Genomic DNA, 16,288 nt, shown 5'->3' with positions numbered 1-16,288 from the left:
CACATGAGTGACTTGTGTGGCTGGGGAACAATAGTTATGTACTGTTAGACAAATCTATGTAATATTAATTTTTGATCCTACAGAATAAATAATAACCACATAACCAATTATGTAGGATCAAAAATTAACAATACCATCACATAAATATTTATTAATCTAACATTAACTATTGGTTACTGGCCACCCAAGTCACTTATATGAGTGGGCTCCTATATGATGATATATGTTGAACATGGAGTAGGTCAAAAAGAGAAAAATCATAAGAAGAGTTTGATCCAGTGCTGTGAATTGCGTCTCTGCATAGCTCAGTGGTAGAGCACTCAGTGTACAGAACTGGGGGGTCCTGGTTTCGATCCTCAGGGCCGGAGCGGATTTTTCTCCACTATTAACCCATTTACTCCCACTGTTCCCAAATGGGAACATGCATTATTTACGGCGTAAATGATTTGAGAGGATCAATAATCATCTTATTTTGTATCTTATGTGTCAATAAGAAGGGATATATAAGAAACACCAACATTTTTAATAAAAAATAATTTGGGCAATTCTGAAATATTTATATTCCAATCATTGAAAGTGTCTTGGGATCAAATGGGTTAATAAATATTTGTTTATAGTAATATTACCTGTGCAGATTGTATGCTAGATCAATAGCTATCAGCAATCCTGTTGGAGATGGGTAGATGGACATGTTATCAGTTGTGTAGTCCAGGAATTTTGCACGAGCATATCTCTCAATGTCATGAGAATCATAGTCGCCCCAACGCAGCTGCACATCAATCCAATACTTCTGTGTTGTTGTGTTGTCCATGGTGTCTCTGAAAATACATTGTTATGTTAAAATATTGTTTCAGCAAGCCATTACTTGAGTTCCAATTAAAAATAAATTATATACTTTTGTATCTTCAACTCGAATTTGAACTGGAAACAATATTTACATCTACAGGGAATCTTACTTTGAATCAGCAAGAAGGGATGGTCTAGACACATTCCACTTGTAGGCTGCAAACAGAAGTATGTCAGCACAGGAGGAGTTCATCTTGTAGGATTTACGAGGATGAATAGTCTCCTTCTGTACAGTCTCAATCTCCAAGGCATCTAGCTCCTGGTCGAACACCTATATAAACATCAAATATCTCTGTCAATTCTAGTGAGTTAAAATAATCACCAATTACAACAATTATTTAGCAATTATTTCTTTTTTAAAAACTGTACGTTCATCATGCTACTTCTGCATGCTTACAAAATTTAATTTTTCCAACCTGGCAGAGATCCATGACAATTGATTCGTGCACCTTCTGCCACAAGTGAGCACGGAAAATCTGGATCAATGAGATCTTCAATGTTGGAATTTTACCATGCATAAATATACCAGTGAGATCCAATTGTACCTGAAACAAACACAATCTGATGTCACTACAACCTCACATTTGCATGTATAAATGAGCTAAAACTATTCTGCACCAAAATAATCGGGTTAGAGGAAAAACCAGATTTTTTCAAAGTACAGTAATTGATTTATACATTTTTATAACTCTCATCTCTTTTCACTTTGCACACAAAATATGAAAATAACTTCAATATGGCATAATCTGAAACACGTAAGATTAAAAAATCATTCTAAGTGTAGGGTATCTAATATTAAATACAATATTAATTCCTTACCAGCAATGCCTACATACATTTTTAGAACACAGAACTCGTTTCTTTTGTTTATGTATAATAATAATAATAATAATAATAATAATAATAATAACGGAATCGTGAAACATACACAAAAAAAAGTCAAACATATGTTCTATCTGTTGACTCTATACATGAAAGAGAAAGTATATTCTTCATGACTTAAAGATTAATTTCACTAAAGACTGTACCATATTAAAAATGTATTTATAAAACCTAATGAGATGCACACAAAACATTGGAAATTTTTCACTTAATTAAAATTTGGAGAAAAGACGACCAGAATAAAGGTTTAACGAAAACAGATCATGTATGTTCCAGTGGTGTGAAACAAAAACAGCCTAGAACACATAAATGTTTTGTATATGTTCTTATTAAACCTGCGTTATTAAAGATCCATTGATGATTGAACGAGAAAAGGTGGGAGGAGGGAGGGAGGGAGGAGAAAAAAGATCTATTACTGCTATAAGGTCCTGATGATTTCTACAAGATGGGGAAAACTTATGAAAGGAAGATAACTATGTCAACAACATTAGGTGTTGAGGGGTATACCAAAAAGCCAAGCCCAACGTACATGAGGCTTATTATTCACCCTAAATATCTATTCCAGCATATGTGAAATATTTTATCTTGAATTTCCGTGTAAACATAATAAAGAAATGTATCAATTAATATTGGGAATGTCTTCCTTTAACCTTTGATTAAGAAACATTGCATATTAAAATCCACATCCAAAAGGCCTTAATACAGATTTTTATAAACTTCTCTGAAGGTCCTAATGTAAATCTATGATACAGATGTCTAAATACTGTATATTAACCCTTTATTTACTTTTTTTAAACACGTGCATAATGTATAAGGAGTATTTTGGAGGGCAAAACGCAGTGAACAGAGAAACTAGTTACTAACTGAAGGGGAGCAGATTCAATCTCAAGTAGAGAAAAATGATTTTTACTTCTACCCTACTTTCAAAATACAATATTTTGAAAACAAACTAAGCTTCTTTGAACATGGAAATCAGCATTGTTTGCCTGGGATCATTTGACTGCCTTCATGTCCACAATATTCTTTCAATCTCTCTTCGAAGAACAATATAACATTCACAAAAAATTAATTTCAAGAAAATACAGTACCTGGAAACCAACATACACATTGGCTCGATTGATTGTAGGAGACCACCATAATGTGAAGCGACGGTTTGGAATCTGGTTCAAACCAGATCTTTGGGCATTAGTCAGCTTCTTATACTTCATGCTTTCTTCGAATCCTGAAGCCTTCTCCCTGTCAGCAAACATTTTTATTACAATTTATATTCACTTACAGACCTGTTACTAAATCTACGTATTACTTACTTACTTACTTACTTACAAATGGCTTTTAAGGAACCCGAAGGTTCATTGCCGCCCTCACATAAGCCCGCCATCGGTCCCTATCCTGTGCAAGATTAAGCCAGTCTCTATCATCATACCCCACCTCCCTCAAATCCATTTTAATATTATCCTCCCATCTACGTCTCGGCCTCCCTAAAGGTCTTTTTCCCTCCGGTCTCCCAACTAACACTCTATATGCATTTCTGGATTCGCCCATACGTGCTACATGCCCTGCCCATCTCAAACGTCTGGATTTCAAGTTCCTAATTATGTCAGGTGAAGAATACAATGCGTGCAGTTCTGTGTTGTGTAACTTTCTCCATTCTCCTGTAACTTCATCCCGCTTAGCCCCAAATATTTTCCTAAGCACCTTATTCTCAAACACCCTTAACCTATGTTCCTCTCTCAGAGTGAGAGTCCAAGTTTCACAGCCATATAGAAGAACCGGTAATATAACTGTTTTATAAATTCTAACTTTCAGATTTTTGGACAGCAGACTGGATGATAAGAGCTTCTCAACCGAATAATAACACGCATTTCCCATATTTATTCTGCGTTTAATTTCCTCCCGAGTGTCATTTACATTTGTTACTGTTGCTCCAAGATATTTGAATTTTTCCACCTCTTCGAAGGATAAATCTCCAATATTTATATTTCCATTTCGTACAATATTCCCGTCACGAGACATAATCATATACTTTGTCTTTTCGGGATTTACTTCCAAACCGATCGCTTTACTTGCTTCAAGTAAAATTTCCGTGTTTTCCCTAACCGTTTGTGTATTTTCTCCTAACATATTCACGTCATCTGCATAGACAAGAAGCTGATGTAGCCCGTTCAATTCCAAACCCTGCCTGTTATCCTGAACTTTCCTAATGGCATATTCTAAAGCGAAGTTAAAAAGTAAAGGTGATAGTGCATCTCCCTGCTTTAGCCCGCAGTGAATTGGAAAAGGATCAGATAGAAACTGACCTATACGGACTCTGCTGTATGTTTCACTGAGACACATTTTAATTAATCAAACTAGTTTCTTGGGAATACCAAATTCAATAAGAATATCATATAATACTTCCCTCTTAACCGAGTCATATGCCTTTTTGAAATCTATGAATAACTGATGTACTGTACCCTTATACTCCCATTTTTTCTCCATTATCTGCCGAATACAAAAAATCTGATCAATAGTCGATCTATTACGCCGAAAACCGCACTGATGATCCCCAATAATTTCATCTACGTACGGAGTTAATCTCCTCAAAAGAATATTGGACAAAATTTTGTACGACGTCAACAAAAGTGATATTCCTCGAAAGTTACCACAGTTGGTTTTGTCCCCCTTTTTAAAAATAGGTACAATTATGGACTCCTTCCATTGTTCTGGTACAATTTCCTTTTCCCAAATAGCAAGTACAAGTTTATAAATTTCGCTATATAATGCACTTCCACCCTCTTGTATTAATTCTGCTGGAATTTGATCGATACCTGGAGACTTGTACTTTTTCAGATTTTCTATCGCAATTTCGACTTCTGAAATCGTGGGTTCGGGTATAAATGGCTCAGCAGTTTGTATTTCAATATCATCCCGATCATTTCTATTTGGCCTATGTACATTTAGTAGTTGCGCAAAATAGTTTTTCCATCTGTTTAGGATTGATGAAGAGTCTGCAAGCAAGTCACCATTCTCATCCTTGATCACGTTTACCCTTGACTGATATCCGTTCTTAAATTCCTTTATACCCTTATATAAATCTCGAATGTTTTTATTCTTACTATTTGTTTCTACCTCATTCAGTTTTTCCTTCAATTAACCTCTCTTTTTATTCCTAAGTGTACGACTTGCTTCCCGTCTTTCATTGAAATAATTATCTCTATTCTCCTCAACTGGATCCTGTAAGAATTTCAATTTTGCCTGTTTCCTTCTTTCTACTACCATGCAACAATCTTCATCAAACCACGGTTTCTTTTTCTTAGTTTCATAATAACCTATGCTCTGCTCAGCTGCAATTTTGATACTATCTCTGATATTTTCCCACACGCTATTAACATCTAATTCTTTCTCAACTTCGTCGGAACTTTCTAAAGTGGCAAACCTATTCGAAATTTCGACCTGATAATTTTGCTTAGCTTCCTCGTCCTTTAATTTCAAAATATTGAATTTAGTAATATTAACTTGTTGCTCTACTCGCTTGGCTACTGATAATCTTTCTCTTAATTCTCCAATCACCAAATAATGGTCAGAATTACAGTCTGCACCTCTGAAAGTTCGAATATCTACTATACTAGTATGTCTCCGTTTATCTATCAAGATGTGATCTATTTGGTTGTGTGTCAATCCATCTGGAGAAGTCCAAGTATATTTATGTATATCCTTATGGGGGAATGTTGTACTTTTGACAATTAAATTTTTCGATGTGGCAAAGTTGACTAATCTAACTCCATTGTCACTACTAATTGCGTGTAGGCTCTCTTTTCCAATAGTTGGTCTAAAAATATCCTCCCGTCCTACTTTAGCGTTGAAATCCCCCAATAAAATTTTCATATGATATCTAGGGAACTGATCAAAAGTATGTTCCAATTCCTCATAGAAGCTATCCTTTAGATAGTCGTCTTTCTCTTCTGTAGGGGCGTGAGCATTTATAACTATGATGTCGCACCATCTACCCTTAAGTACTAAATACGATAACCTGTCACTGATAAATTCGACCTTTTTTACTGCTGAGTTTATTCTTTTATGTACAAAGAATCCTGTTCCTAATTGGTGATTATTGTTTCCTTCCCCATAATACAACAAGTAATCTCCTATTTGTGATATGCCATTCCCATCTAACCTAACCTCTTGTACTCCCACAAAGTCTATTCTATATCTAGCTAGTTCTTTTGCTACTAATGTTACCCCTCCTGTTCTATAAAGACTAGTTACGTTCCAAGTGCCAAATCTCTGTGAAAAGATTTATTCAATCTACATACTTAGACTTCAACAAACAACATTTGATAACACAATCTCAATGGAAAAAATGGAACTCTCTGCATCATAATCCACAGTTAATTCTCGATTTACCACGAAAATCGTCTGTAGCTGCATTTAGATTGGCAATAGGCCATGATTGTTTGGCCAACACCTGCATAGAATTGGAATATATCAGTCCCCTAACTGCCCATTGTGCAACTCAAACCAAGAAATGGATTCGGAACATCTCAAAATCTGTGCTTCAGTGGCTGGCCATAATAATATATTTGAAAAATATTGGAGTGCAAGAGGTCAAATGACTTTACTGTCAAACGCCTGGCATTAGAAAACAACAACATATTCATAAATTGCACCTCAAGTGTTTTATGTAGATTACTCATTGGAAGAGTGCAAGTATAGTACATACTAGAGTGAATATGTTCGGGCACTAAAAAGGTAATATAATTTAAAAAAAATAGAAAACAATAGTTTTCTGACGAACATAGATAAAGGAGCAAAAGAAATAATACAAGTGAAATCTTTTTACAGTGCATACCACATGGACCAGACTCGACAAACTTTGAAGTGAAAATACTAACAATAGCAACTACCTCCAAAATAAGGAAAAAATTGTAGGCCAGTGTGTTGTTGACTGGTAAAAGAAGCAATAAAGACATATATTCAACAGTACTTTCTGGATTGGAGGCTGATTGTCTTCAGGAACATTTACAAGGGATGGGAAATACTACATAGAATGCAGGTGTTTTGTGCAATAAAGACTCCCAATCAGACAGACAAGACCTTCCATAAGATAATTTGGTAAAGAACAATAGAAGGAATGTAGAAGACTTTCAGTATTGGAAGGGAGGTGCAAGATCAGATATTTGTTAATAACATACTAAAAGAACTAGATATTCATTAATTTGTCTATTAAGCTGGAAGTTTAAACGTGACTTCTACAATTGAAGGCAAAAGTGACCATTTTAATTTCCAATTCTCATACTACTGTACTACCTATGTCAATACATGCATTAAAACCAAAGGCGTATAGCTATGAAGCTGCATTATAAATGTTAGAAAGTCTGATCTCTCCACATATTCTCTCATGCAAAAAGTGTACATTTTCAAAATTAAAATTACTAACCAGAACAGACCTTCCCAAGTGGGAAAGTATGTGCCCTTGAAAAGAGTATGTTCAAGAATGCCTTCTACTCCACCAAGAGCTTGAATCATATCTGTACGGTAGTTGTTCAGGTTCCACAATTTTCCGTCATGACGCTGATGAGTCCACCAAAAAGGATTCTGCTTCAACACCTACAACATAAATATTTTTCTTATATATACTGTAAAACGAAATAAGATTACAAGAAATTTTATAATGTAGGAAGTATATGAAATATGGTCATGAGGCATCTTGTTAACATTTTTCCAGATGTAAAAACAGTCTTGTTCCAGTTATAACTATGCACATCGAAATTTAAAATTCAAAAAATTAAAACTAATGATAACTGCCTAAGAATACACCATAAATCCCAGGGAGGCCTACTGGTTCACCCACAGATCCTAATATGTGATATGACTGCAGATGTTAAAGTGTGTCTAAGTTAAATAAACTTAACAAAAAATCCCAGGGAGAGAATATCAATAAACAAAGTTTGCAAGCAAGTTTCTGAAATTCATGAAGATTTCAAGACTGTTCTGTTTATTTAATTCTGTGGTGATATTACAGAGGTTGGTAACAGAAGTCCACTTGGGCTGAAGTGTTCAGTCTAATGCAACCAGATTCTCTTTTTCTATTTATTTAACAATTATTTAATTACTCTGTATTAATTATGCATTAGTGGAATATGTGACAAGATAGTATTTTGGTGAGATGAAGTTTGAAGATTCACCATTGCATTACCTCACATTTACTTTATAATTAAAGGAATGAAAACATCACAGTCGTGCACTTTGGAAGTGAAGCATGGACTCTAAGGAAACGTGACGCAAGTAGAATCACTGCTAGTGAAATGAGATTCATGTGTCGAACAGCTGACTACACTAAGTGGGACCATAAAAGAAATGAAGACATCTTAAAGGAACTTGAAATGAATTCTATACAGCAGATATATGTCACTATCAAAATAACTGGTGTCAGCATGTGAGACATCAGTGTTGCCAACACATAAATTGTATCCCCATCAGTATAACACCTGGAAATCGGTCAGAATCCATCAAAATTAAAAAAAAAAAATAAAAATAAGACCCAATATAGGCCTAATATAAAGCAAATTTTAACACAACTTACTTACAAATCCTGATTAAAATAATAATTCTTCAAATCTAACTCGATTACGAGGAAATCTGAAACAGGAGATTCTTACAGATCAGGCACGGCTGTTCAAATAAGAAGTAAAATCTCTCAAAAATTAAACAATTAAAAATGACAGCAGCTAAAAATGTCAAAAGACTATGTAAATCGTGATTTCCGCCAGAAAATCAGTCACCTGTCAAAACCATTTTTTTCCCGTCTGCTACGTTGAAATTCCGTCACTTTTGACGGAATTTCCGTCCAGTTGGCAACACTGTGAGGCGTATGTCTAGAACTAGAATCCCTCTTGCAATCTTGCATTACCAACCTAGAGGCAGGAGATCAACTGGACGTCTAATGAAGAGATGGGCTGAAAACTTTTGTTGATCATAACAATCCTCCTGGGACTATAACCTGTATGACTATGATGATGATGCTGAAAATATCGCAATCGTGATAAATGTGATAAAGATTAAGAAGAGTGCTTTTTGCTTCTTTCTTCAGTTTTCTTTTCAATTTGAATAAATGTTTCATATTTTGTTCCATTCTTCAGGACACAGCTGGAGGAACTTCGTTTTTGTGGAGTCTGGCATACAGTGAACTGTGCATATGCATTAATGATCTTTGCTTCCATCTGTACAGAGCACGTGAACCAAAGAGTATCACTCTGATACTCTTTGACATGAACATGGATATTATTCCCAGGCAAGGGAGAAGGGAAGCACCAGCTGTCCATAATGTTTCAATAGTTGATTTTTAAGTTACAGCGTAATTGAAACTATAGTTAATAGCTGAATAACAATGATCAGAAATTATGGCTATTACCATTTATATACAATATCTTATTTTCATTTACCCCTCTTAAATATATAAAAAAAAAGCAAAACATTTTAGCTAATGAATGCTATTTCTTCAAATAATTAATGCTATAAAATGCTATTTTTTTTGCTATGATACAAAAAAAAAATAATGCTATAATTTCACATCTCTACTTATAATTTGGATAATCAGCATACGACAGTTTCAAACTCATGCCCAAGAAAAGCCTCAGAGAACTCGAAGTCCTCCTTACTACCCCTATATCATGCTTAATGTCAAGTTCTGTTTTATTCTATTCTATTCTAATGATGACAAAAATGTAAATATTTAATTATCATTACATATTGTATCTAATGCAAATTAATTGTCTTGTTGACAATACATTTTTGAATACAAATCATATTTACCTGGTACTGCTTGAATTCTGTTCTAATTCTCCACCCCTTATCATACGCCAGTGTGTGACGATCCTTCTGGAAGAGAGTGTTGATGCGAGGAATGCCTCTGTCCCAACTGTCCTCCAGATCTTCCAATGTCAGTCTTCTGTTCTGTGCATTTGCCTCCTGTCGCTTGAGTGCATATTCAGCCCATACTCTCTGTGAATCTATGAACTCTGATTCCCAGGGCTGGATATATCGGTACAAGTTGGGAATAAGCTGGTCTTCATCATGGCTCATGCCAGAACGGAAATGGGTGATACCAACATCGGTTTGCTTTGACCAACGCAAATCAGACTGAAAAGAAGAGGTGTAACTCAAAAATAATTCACAACAGTTAGCAAGAGAGTGAACTAACCCATATATGCAAATACATTTAAGTTTGTCAAATTTGAATATTATCATATCATTTTTTCGAAACACGTGAAATTTCACCAGTTCCTGCGATATCATATAAATATGCTCAAGTGAAAACATGATGAAAATACAATACTTATGAGCATTTTAACAAATGTTAAACCTTTTAAATTCGGTCTAGATTCATTTTCTCTTTGAACCACTCTATTATTAAAAAATCAGCTTGTTTCCAAAGCCTCTGGAAATTATTTTTATATGGGACTCTACAGATTCTACAGTTTAGTAGTGCAGAATTTTATTTCTTATATGGAGGCACATTCCACTACTTATTTTGCCAAGAAATATTTTAAATCTACTCTGCACTGTGGCATATCTTCTTACAATAGCCTATATCAAGATAATCTATTAGATTTTAATTTCATAAAATAATTGACGTGTTGTAAGTTCAAGCAAACCAATGTAAATGTGATTAAATACCTGTGGAATCAACACATGTCCCATGGACAGCATACCAAGACCACCCAATTCTTTTGGTGTGTAAAACACAACTGGTGGAAATCTGGAAGGCATTTTGGAGTTGAGTCCAATTTTTATTCTGGTCTGAATTTTGTTTTCACATTTAACTAGCAAATCTAGAAGTTCTTGAGTGTTCACAACAGCTTCCCGAAAGTACGTCATCAGACCTATCAATGCAGTATTCCACTTATTCACAATCTGGAAACAGAATAGAGTTAAATTGTTATGTTAGAGATGCAATATTTCAAGATACACTCACAAATTGAACGTCAGTGTTACTGCCACTCAAAGAATTTTTAGATCATTTTTATTTAACTATGAATAGTCGAAAGATGGAAACAGATTTTTAAATAAAAACTTCCAATTTTATGCATAAACAGAAATATCTCATTCACAGGAAGTACATTTTAATTCTGATGTTGCTTCAAAATACATAACAGTAACCTACATCATAAGGCTACTGCAATTACAATTCAAAGCATTTTCTTTACCAAAGTTAAATTAACATGCTTCGTATAGACTAACATGTACTCAACACTTTGGACATAAAAAAAAAACTTTTCATTAAGAGGAATTGGTATGTAGAAGTCTGTACATCTGAAAACAATTTTGCACACAGCTAATAACATCACATACGAATGTGGACATATGTAATGGGAAACCATTGAAACATACTTACTTACTATGACGAATACATTCAGAAAAAAAGAGTGCTACCAGAAAACTTAACCCAACATAGTCTATGCCATTGATAACAATGTGTCATTGCTATCTTTTACTAATTTCGTTACAGGCCACTTTTATGATAAAATTATAGCACCATATTGAAATGTTAAATATGACCATATTTCTACAATTTTATTAGTGAAAACTAGAACACAGATTGCTAAAACCTGTGAATTCATTTTGTACTAGAGACTAATGTTAGATACATGCAACCTCGAATTCTAATATCAGTGGCATGATAATATTTTTTAATGATCACATCCTCTCCGTAAGTGCCTACTACATATTCACAAATTAAGTAGAAAAGATCTACATACAAGACAAAATTTGCCCAATAAAAATTATTTATATACTATTTCCTGTAATATCAAATACCAACATCCCGAAAATGGAAGGAGGACAACTGCCAAAAACATTGTGTAATGCACCAAAAGTGACTTAAAATGCTCAAATGATAGAACACCATAAAAAGTCACAAAACATATATCAAAAACAAAAACTTATAATCTAATTCCTAGTAAGGTGCCATACCTTTGTGAAAGTTGTGGACCCACTAGCCATGAGAATTTGTCGAACTCTATTATGGAATCTCTGAAGGGACTCCTCGTCAACACGTAGGAAACACTGAGCTGTTCTCTCCTTTGTCACCTCATTCTGGAGGTTCCACACACCATCACGATGAGTGAACTCTTCATGTGTGGTTCGACACTACAAAAAAATGCACATTTGTAAATACAGAAATATTAAGAAAAATAATATCTTATGATGTTTCCAGAACATTATGTTGCTTTAAAAGACATACCAGCAACTAAGACATAGTTACTGCACTTGTCATTATAGAGCAAATTTATCTTCCAAAGTTAAATTATCATGCTTAATATGTAATTAAACATGTACTCAACACTTCGGACAGTTATTTTATTGCAATCTAAGGTGTAACAAAGTTAAGTTTTCCATGGCAGTTACATTGATATGATTATTACTGTACTAGGGTATCATCCTTTTGGAGTAATGTGCTAGTTGGAGATAAGGTTGCTATCTTAGGCATTAACTGAGATGCACCATGAAGAAGGTAGATCTATATTATTATATCAAGGGTACGGATGACGACGATGATCCTGATAATGATGATGAAATGATGAAATTGCGGGATAATAGGGGAAACAGAAACCTGTAGAAACATGTTCCAACACCAAATTTGTCCACTAGAAATTCCACATAAACGTGGTGGGATTCAAACCTATATGTCTAGTGTGGAAAGTCAACCCTACTAGCCATTTGGCAAATAGTACATCCCTATGGGCGAAAGAACTAGTTACCTGAAATTATAAAATTAGAATATCATATTAAATTTGTATCCTTGTTTAATGTCAACTTAAACTTTCTCATATGAGGCTGACGCAATGAAATTTTTCTTACACTCCATTGTGGCATGACTTGCCTGTAGGACAAGATAAGCATCTACGTATATCATTCTGCAATGAAATATCGTTTTTAATGCTAAAAACCAAAGAAAGTATTCGTGCAACAAAAATGAGAAATTAAATTGTTTGCAGTATCCAAATTGGGGAAAGACATGTCACAACTGTGTTAGAGAAAATTATACATGAAATGAACTGCAAAAATTATTTTAATTTCTACAAATAATGTTCTTATCATGTTCAGAAGGACATTCAGCAAATGTAACAGAAAATCTCAACACGTTCCAAACTTGGAAAACATGAATGAAATGCCACAATAATTTCTGATTTAAAGGCGAGTTTTTCCCAGTATTTCTTTTTATGACGTCAACATTATCTTCCATTAACATTAAGTTAGAAAATCTATGATATGGTGTCCTAGTCCAAGCTACATAAAATTTATTTGCTTCGTTTTGGTACCAGAAACTTCAAGGAATTGTGCACATCTGGACATATTATATATATATAACATAAACCAGAAAGTGTGTCCATTATCCATGAACTTACTTTTGTTGGGAAGAATATCACTTTCACATAAGAACTTACCTTAGGAAGTATACGGCATTCAAAACCACTCATATTAAACAGCAAATTTGGATTGTCTTTGGAATAGACACTGACAAAGCTGTTCTCCCACTGGATGGTGGTAGTGGAACGAGGAAGTCTGTTCTTGATATCCCAAAATACAGCACGACCACTAAATAACAAATTTAATATTACATGTTACTTGTTAAAAACGAATGTAACACTAATCTGCTGAATATGCCCTTATTTTTAACAAACCAATTATTCTCATTAACCCTATAAATCAATAGAAATGATCATACCTAAGAGCAAAATAAGATGCCAAAACCTATCATTATAAAAAGCGGAAGACAGCTTCAGGATATTAAATAAAAGGTAATTTTAACAAGTACGACTTTTAATGAACAAAATGGAAGACCCATTGGTCGAAAGAGAAACATCATTAAGAACACAAAAGAGCATCAACACATATTATGAAACAGAAAACTGAAGTAGATATATAGAAGAAATAAACAATATAAATAGCTCTCTTCACATATTGTGAGGTAATCAGTTACTGTAATAGCAAATGGCAGTAGTTAAGAGTCACTCTGTTGTAATTCATATCAGACTTCCAGCAATGCTTTAAATAGAGGATATACTAAATGTAATAAATGGTTTGGGGGCTGCTGAGATAGCAGAAACTATACGTGAACTTTTTTACCAATGACCTATTAATCATCATCATCATCATCACTTTGCGCTACAAACCTGGGTGGGTTTTGGCCTCAACAACGGCCTTCTATCTTACTCTGTCATCCAACATATTTGTCTAGCCTCTCACTGCCATAGTTTCAAGATCTTTAGTTACACTATTCACCCACCTCACCTTTGGTCTACCATCTCTCCTCCTATTATATAGTCTCTCATTTTCTGTATTTCTGTTTCTGGCATTTTATTTAGATGTTCCAGCCATCTTATCCTTTGGGCTTTTATAAATTTTACAATATCCTGTCCTTCAATCAGGTTGTATAGTTAGTTATTAGAGTGCATCTTCCATCCTTGATCTCTAACAGGACCAAGATCTTATGTTCGAAGCTTCTCAGAGCATTCTCATCACTGCCTATTAAACATATTCTTACTTATTTAGTTCTCAATGCAAAAAGCATTGTGACACAAATATTCGATGATAACCATTCTGAATAAAGGGCAAAATAAATAAATATAAAATAAATGCTACATTAATGTAAGATTTCTCAGGTAAACCTTCATTGATGTGATATAGTGAAAGATATTTATGAAAAGAAAGAAAAATAACTTTGTTAATATTCTTCTCAATATCAAATGAGTGTATATAAAGCAGTGGGACAATTACACCAATGTCGGTGGGGATTATATAGAAAAATAGACGACTAATGCCTCTTTCTGCCCAAATCATTTTGTATTGCGTCTGTAATGTTTCCTGCAGATGACAAACAAGGGAAACTTATTTTCCGACTAACTATCCCTTGTACATATGCACACACGAACTCATCTCTCACTCTTACCGGTATTACACTCATGAAAAGGAATACAGAGAGACCTAAAAGTGAAAGATTAAAAAAATTTGAAACCTATAGAACATTTTATTTCATACTCACAGATTGACATCATGTTTCATCAGCCTCATTCTTGCGTCTCTTGGCCAGCATTTCTTGTTGTTGTAACCAACAATATTTTCGTTGTTAGGGTCTGGATGTTCTGTGAGATATCGCTGAATTAAGTCTCTTGCCTCTTCAGCAGTGAATCTATTTCAAAATACAATATATTTCTGATTACATTATGAATGTGACAAAATTTACAAGGCAAGAGATCAATAGTCTATTCATGACAACATCACAATAACAAATATAAAGAAATTACAATACACCATGTCCCAATTCCAAGTTACTTAGGGCCTATTACAGAGCAAAAGACAGATTGTTCAGTCAATCTTCTCTTTCACTTCTCGGCAACGTTGTTCAGCATGAAAACAAGTCCTATTTTGTTTTTAATTTGAGGCCCAACCACTAACCAGCAACAGTAACATTGCAGTCTATTGATTTAGTGTCCCTCTTTCATATTTGCTATATTATGCTATCAACTGTGTCTTACAAAGACCTCCACAGTCTCACACAATGCTGAGCATCTTTCCACAAAACTGACACGAGAATCTCAGTTCTACCAGAGCAGTGTATATTGGAGAGTACCGCATTCTTTTGATCCGATAAATGCCGCCACGGCGGCCATATTTACTCCTGCGGAGACTCAGTACATCGCAAGACTTGCGTAGAAACACAGGTTTCCAGTGTGATATTCCATCGTTATCTTGAAGAATACCGTGTTGTTGTGCAGTTAATCAATGTGTAATCAATTGCTGCTGTACCAAATTAGCATTAACTCACGAACAAGACAGGAGGAATATACTTCAATGATTAATTTTCTCAACGACAATATCTTTACTGCGGGCTAAAGCAAGGAGATGCACTATTTGACTATTACCTTTACTTATTAACTTCGCTCTAGAATATCCCATTAGGAAAGTTCAGGATAACAGAGAGTGTTTGGAATTGAACGGGTTACAGCTTATTGTCTATGCGGGTGACATGAATATATTAGGAGAAAATACACAAAGGGAAAACACGGGAACTTTACTTGAAGCAAGTAAAGCGATAGGTTTGGAAGTAAATCCCGAAAAGACAAAGTATATGATTATGTCTCGTGACGAGAATATTATATAAAATGGAAATATAAAAATTAGAAATTTATCCTTCAAAGAGGTAGAAAAATTAATATATCTTGGAGGAACAGTAACAAATATAAATGACACTGGGGAGGAAATTAAACGCAGAATAAATATGGGAAATGCTTGTTATTATTCGGTTGAGAGGATTTTGTTATCTGGTCTAACAAAAAATCTGAAAATTAGAATTTATAAAACAGTTATATTACCGGTTGTTCTGTATGGTTGTGAAACTTGGACTCTCACTTTGAGAGTGGAACAGAGGTTAAAAGTGTTTGAGAATAAGGTAATTAGGAAAATATTTGGGTCTAAGAGGGATGAAGTTACAGGAGAAAGGAGAAAGTTACACAACGCAGAACTGCACGCATTGTAGGCTATTCTTCACCTGACATAATTAGGAACATTAAATCCAGAC

The 16,288-nt window shown here is 34.5% G+C and overlaps 1 protein-coding gene across 1 annotated transcript in view; it reads right to left on the bottom strand.

The window, feature by feature from the left end:
* The window catches only part of Prp8 (pre-mRNA processing factor 8), an 88,630-nt gene that overhangs the window by 19,203 nt on the left and 53,139 nt on the right, over positions 1 to 16,288 (bottom strand). The window contains exons 21-30 of the mRNA XM_069847607.1: positions 14,753 to 14,899; positions 13,155 to 13,305; positions 11,680 to 11,856; positions 10,384 to 10,620; positions 9,520 to 9,846; positions 7,145 to 7,314; positions 2,817 to 2,964; positions 1,263 to 1,391; positions 957 to 1,117; positions 627 to 818 (exon numbers count right to left, since the gene is read on the bottom strand). Of these exons, the coding sequence (XP_069703708.1) occupies positions 627 to 818; positions 957 to 1,117; positions 1,263 to 1,391; positions 2,817 to 2,964; positions 7,145 to 7,314; positions 9,520 to 9,846; positions 10,384 to 10,620; positions 11,680 to 11,856; positions 13,155 to 13,305; positions 14,753 to 14,899 (1,839 nt within the window). The remainder of the gene's footprint in view (positions 1 to 626; positions 819 to 956; positions 1,118 to 1,262; positions 1,392 to 2,816; positions 2,965 to 7,144; positions 7,315 to 9,519; positions 9,847 to 10,383; positions 10,621 to 11,679; positions 11,857 to 13,154; positions 13,306 to 14,752; positions 14,900 to 16,288) is intronic.

This window comes from Periplaneta americana, chromosome 15, assembly GCF_040183065.1.
Source record: "Periplaneta americana isolate PAMFEO1 chromosome 15, P.americana_PAMFEO1_priV1, whole genome shotgun sequence".
Taxonomy (NCBI): Eukaryota; Metazoa; Arthropoda; class Insecta; order Blattodea; family Blattidae; genus Periplaneta; species Periplaneta americana.
Note: the sequence above shows the minus strand (reverse complement) of the source record. Positions and strands in the feature narration are given on the sequence as shown.